General features: G+C 56.4%; 1 protein-coding gene and 2 long non-coding RNA genes across 3 annotated transcripts; 2 read left to right on the top strand and 1 right to left on the bottom strand.

The window, feature by feature from the left end:
• Positions 1-534: 534 nt before the first annotated feature.
• On the bottom strand, positions 535-2,605 carry LOC123597680. The gene is made up of 2 exons (XR_006712207.1): positions 2,495-2,605; positions 535-793 (listed from the first exon to the last, which is right to left on the bottom strand). It is a non-coding gene; the product is annotated as an uncharacterized LOC123597680 (long non-coding RNA).
• CITED4 (Cbp/p300 interacting transactivator with Glu/Asp rich carboxy-terminal domain 4) lies at positions 1,149-2,495 on the top strand. Its single transcript, XM_045476847.1, has one exon. It carries the CDS (start codon positions 1,413-1,415, stop codon positions 1,965-1,967), a length of 555 nt encoding a protein of 184 aa, XP_045332803.1. The 5' UTR covers positions 1,149-1,412; the 3' UTR covers positions 1,968-2,495.
• Positions 2,606-3,771: 1,166 nt separating the features above from the next.
• LOC123599961 lies at positions 3,772-4,931 on the top strand. Its single transcript, XR_006713385.1, has 2 exons — positions 3,772-3,804; positions 4,740-4,931. It is a non-coding gene; the product is annotated as an uncharacterized LOC123599961 (long non-coding RNA).
• The last annotated feature ends 221 nt before the right edge of the window (positions 4,932-5,152 follow it).

Below are 5,152 nucleotides of genomic sequence, written 5' to 3'. Positions count from 1 at the left end.
GTAAACCGTCCAACTCTTGATATCAGCTCAGTTGTGATCTCACAAACTGTCGTGATCAAGCCCCGCGTTGGGCTCTGCATTCACAGTGTGGAGTCTGCTTGAGATTCTCACTCTCCTGTCTCTCTGCCCCTCCTGCTTCCTCTCTCTCTCTCAAAATAAATTAAAAAAAAAAAAAAGATGCTTGTGGAATGTAAAGCACTCTAAACATCCCAGTTGTTACCAGTCTATCAGGGGAAGGTGCAAGATCCCCAACTCTGAAGATCTCTAGGGACAGAACTAAATCCAGCCTTTCATTCATTTGAGGTACATTTTTGAGCACCTACTATGTGCCAGGCACTATACATGCCCTGCTTTATTTAACCCTCACGACAACTCAGTAGGGTCAGTGCTGCCATTGCTCCCATTTTGCAGATGAAGAAACTGAAGCTCAGGTGAATGAGTTTCAATTCATTTGCTCATTTGTTCTTTCACCCAACCTTTACTAAAAGCCTGTTCTGAGCCAGGCTCTGGGCCAAATGCTGAGGATACAAGTCCTTCAGGAGACGTGCCTATAAATTACTTTAATAACAACCCAGTACATGCTTCCACCGACAAGTAAGTGGGAGCCCGTGAGGGAGCCTCTGGCTCCCCTGGGGTCATGGGGACAAGCAGTTAACTTTCCAGGGGACCCTGCACCGCTAAAGTGCATGTGTCCTGTGTAGAGATGGCAATCACAAAGCCATGTCTCGATCCTGTTAAGACTTTGGTGTGTATTCCCAGGAAATCCTTTCCACCGCTGAGCTTCGGTTTCCATCTGGAAAATTAAGAAGTTGAGCTTGTGATCCTACAGCTCTGGGGACCCAAACCTTTGGCCCTTCTCAATCCACCTTCCGGTCAATTTGAGCTTGGCCCCAGCCAGTCAGTCCCAGGCCGAGCAGGAGACAGTCAGCCCAAACCCCTTGAAAAGTGCAAAACACCCCTCCCCAGGACAGCTCTCTAAGCCTGAAGGCACAGCCTCGGGCCCAAAGGGCGGAGCTCCGGGAGAGGCGGGGCTGAAACCTGGAGGAGGGGGCAGGCCGGCCCAGGAGCGTCCCATTCAGCCAATGAGCGCCTGGGGGCGGGGAAGCTCCGCCTCTGGTATAAGAAGATACTGACTCTGGGGGCGCGGCGCGGAGGTCTCAGAGCCCGAACCCGTGGGTGTGCGGTGTTCTAGCTGCCGAGAGCTGAGACCACGGGGCGCGCGGGACCTCTGAGTTCGGTGCGCCCTGGGCTGGACAGTAGCACGGGTCGAGTGCCGTTTTCCTTGGCCTGGCTGGGCTGCGGTGAGGGCACGGGACGCGGATCCCTCGCCGCGGAGGAAGAGCTGGCCGGGACCGAGGGACGCCCGCGCTGACCATCCGCCCCCCGCCCCTGCAGGCATCCGGCCCGCCGTCATGGCCGACCACCTGATGCTCGCCGAGGGCTACCGCCTGGTGCAGAGGCCGCCGCCCGGCGCGCCCTCCCACGGCCCCCACGCGCTCCGGACGCTGCAGCCGTACGCGGTCCCGGGCCTGGACAGCGGCTTGCGGCCGCGGGGGACTCCGCTGGGCCCGCCGCCGCCGCCCCCACCCGGGGCCCTGGCGTACGGGCCCTTCGGGCCGCCGCCTGCCTTCCAGCCCTTTCCGGCCGTGCCACCGCCGGCCGCCGGCAGCGCGCACTTGCAGCCGGTGGCGACGCTGTACCCGGGCCGCGCGACCGCGCCCCCCGGCGTCCCGGGAGGGCCCCAGTGCCTGCAGCCGGCGCCCGGCGCCCCGGCCCCACCGCCGCCCGCGCACGCCCTGGGCTGCATGGACGCCGAACTCATCGACGAGGAAGCGCTGACGTCGCTGGAGCTGGAGCTCGGGCTGCACCGCGTGCGCGAGCTGCCCGAGCTCTTCCTGGGCCAGAGCGAGTTCGACTGCTTCTCGGACTTGGGGTCGGCGCCACCCGCCGGCTCGGTGAGCTGCTGAATGCGGTCGGGCGCCTGCCTGGCGCGCCCGAGAAGAGAAGGGGATCTGACTGCCCGCCGGAGTCCGCACCCTGCGCCTGGGCCCCGCGCGCACCCTCCGTGAGGGTGGAGGCAGCGGGTTAGCGCACAGAGCCTGACGCCGGGCTGGGACGCCTGGCCTCACTCCAGGCCCTGCCTCCTGCAGGATGACAGTTTAGCTCCCCCTCTCTGTCCCGGAGCCTCGGCGGTAAAGTGAAGGGGACCGGACCCCCTTTCGGACTCCCGGTTCTTGGATTCTCTGTCCTCTCGGATTCTCCTCTACCCCACCCCCCAATCTGAGCCATTCCAGGCTGCTTGCCTGATGCCCCTTCTCTCCTTGTGCAACCTACTGCGGTCACTGGGTCCCTGGAGCCGCCAATCCACCGGGCCTCCACCCTGCTGCCTGGGCCCCCGCCTTGGGGAGGAGAAGATTGTACAGCCCTGATCCCTGCACAGTGGGGCAATGCCCCCCCTGGCCTCCAAAACCAAAATAAAACTGGGTCACTTTACAGTCTTGCGTTTTCGTTTCTTTATCACTTCAACAACCCTGCACTATATTTGGGTTCTAGAGTCCTGAGGCTGTTGGGGACTCTGGGTGGGATGGAGGCCACAGCCCCCGGCCGTGCCCAGGAGAGGAAATTGACAGTTTCTTTCAAAAATATCTGTGAGTTGTGCAACTGTTACATCATAATCTGGAAGGCAGAGGCTGCCTGGCGGTGGAGTAACCCACAGGCACCTAGGTTGGACTTCTCAGCCCAGAGAAAGGGTGGGAGAGCTTGGTGGTGCTGCCCTCACCTGTTTGTTCAGGCTGCACAGAGGCCAGAGGGAAGCTGGGTGGGACCTGACAATTCAGACAGTTCTCGCTTTGAATCCTGGCTCTCTTCCTTGGCCAGGACACCATCCATTCAAGAGGAAGGAGTGGTTTCAGCTGCTTGGAGGTGTGTCAGTTCAGGCTTCAGGGAGGCAGCGACATTTGATGTGAACAGAGCCTTGAAGGATGATCTTTAGGAGCTGGAGAAGGTGGCGTGTAAGTGAAGAGCCTGTTCAAAGGCAGGAAGCATACAAGTACAGGGCACGCACTAGGGCATGGGGTCTCTAGAAGGGACAACAAAGGTCTTTCCAGCCACTTTGTGAAGTAGGCACAGTCCCCACTCTACAGAGGAGAGATGTGAGAGCTTTCCCAGGCCCAGCAGGGTTGTTCCTCAGTCCTGATCATCATTGTGAGCTCCTGGCCACCCTCTGCTATTGGCTCTCTGGAAAGATCCCCAGGTGTTTCGTGGGGGTGGGTGAAAGGCCAGGACAGAAGCTCTGAAGGCAGGGAGGAGGTCAGAGATGCCGAGGACCAGCTAGGACAGGGCAGTGGGGCTGGAGAAGAGAGAATGAATTCCAGAGACTCTGGAGAGGAACACTGGTAGGGCTTCGCTCTAATGAGGAACTTGTTTGTTAACATGACTCTTCTCTCCAGCTGTGAGTTCACTCAGGGTATACAGTGTCACCATGGGCTCTGGAGCCACCAGAAGGCATGGAGTGGATGACAGGAAGTCTTAGGCAAGTGAATAAAGGTCTCCCCTAAGATAATGGGGCTTTCTGGGACAGGATGGGAAGGACAGATAGGCTTCTGTAAAGGGACTGCCCTGAGCTCTGGGCTCAGAATGGCCCGTGTTTGCCCCAGCTCTGCCCAAGACCTAGAGATAAAAAAACAAAAACAAACAAACAAAAAAAAACAGGAGGCTGGGGGCACATGGGTGGCTCAATCGTTAAGCATCTGACTTTGGCCCAGGTCTTGATCTCACCATTCTTGAGTTCAAGTTCCACATCAGGTGAGTTCGAGCCCCACTTCGGGTAAACATGAGCTCCTCTTTGGGCGAGCCCCGTTTCTCTCTCACTCTCTTTGGCACGCACGCACGCACTCTCTCTCTGCCCCTCGTTCACTTGCGCGCTCTCCCTCTCTTAAAACAAAAACAAAATCAGGAGGCTGGATTGGGATGGGAGGGTCTGGCACTCTCCTGGACACTATCATGATTCCCTTCTCTATGAGCCTCCGTTTTCCCACTAGTAAAATGGGGCTAATATACTGGCCCTGCTATTTCATAAGGCAATAAGCCTCACAAGAAATGAGGAGCAAATTCAGGGATGGGTTAACAAGCAGCTGGTAAAACACCAAAGTGCTCTCCATATGGAAGGGATTACAATGAAAACCCAACACCTGCCTCTTTGTAGAGGTAAGGCAGGGTGGAGGGAGGTGTAGAAGGAGTCCAGCTGCTGAGCTATTTCCAGCCCCCCATCCTTCCCAGCGGGGCTGCTGACAAATTGGACAACAAACAGGTGGACGGAATAGAAGGTAAGGCTGGGGCAGTCCATCACCTGGATCTCCAAATCCCTGATACCCTTTGGAGGATTCTTTGGAGGATGGAGTGTCCTTGCCAGCACATAGAGGCTTGTATTCTGACGGCCTCGGGATCCAGTTCCGGAAGCGACTCTTACTAGCTGCCTAACCTCAATAAGTCACCTTGCCTTCTGAGTCTTTGGTGGTGATCACCACCTTCCTGTGGATCCGGTGCATATCTTTCACCTCTTCTCTGGGGTTTACTTCCTAAAGCGACCCACCTGTTGCCCTTGGGCTTGTGGATTTTACTCTCATACCCGGCCTGGGTCTTTGGGGTTGGGAGTCAGGCTCCCTCAAGGTTGGGAACTGAGTTGTGGCCCAGACGAGACATTTTCCCATCTTTTTTTTTTTTTTTTCCTTTCTTTTCAGACGAAAAGTTTCCCTGGGGCCGAAGCCCATTATTGTGACTCATCTTTTCAACAATGATTGGATTTCATCACAAAGTAGTTTTATTTTTTTTTTCAAGACTTCTCTTGAACTCATCTATAAAATGGAAACGCTAATAGTTCCTCCTCGCAGGGCTGCAGTGGAAATGAATGAAATCAATTCACATAAGGTGTTCAGAACAGTGTAGTGTGTAGTTTAGCATCCCCGAGCCTGGGCTTTTCGGGGGTACCCTTATACTAGTCTTTCGAAAGGCTGTGTTTTAACCAGCTAGTGAGGGGTTACTCCAGTAGGACCACTGGTGCAGGTTGGGGCCCCCAGGAAGCAGAGTCTGATGCGGTTTAGCTTGCAAGGAGCTTATTAGGGAGAGCCCTAAAGGTCAGCAGCTGTGGAAGGGA

Source organism: Leopardus geoffroyi, chromosome C1 (genome assembly GCF_018350155.1).
Source record: "Leopardus geoffroyi isolate Oge1 chromosome C1, O.geoffroyi_Oge1_pat1.0, whole genome shotgun sequence".
Classification (NCBI taxonomy): Eukaryota; Metazoa; Chordata; class Mammalia; order Carnivora; family Felidae; genus Leopardus; species Leopardus geoffroyi.
Note: the sequence above shows the minus strand (reverse complement) of the source record. Positions and strands in the feature narration are given on the sequence as shown.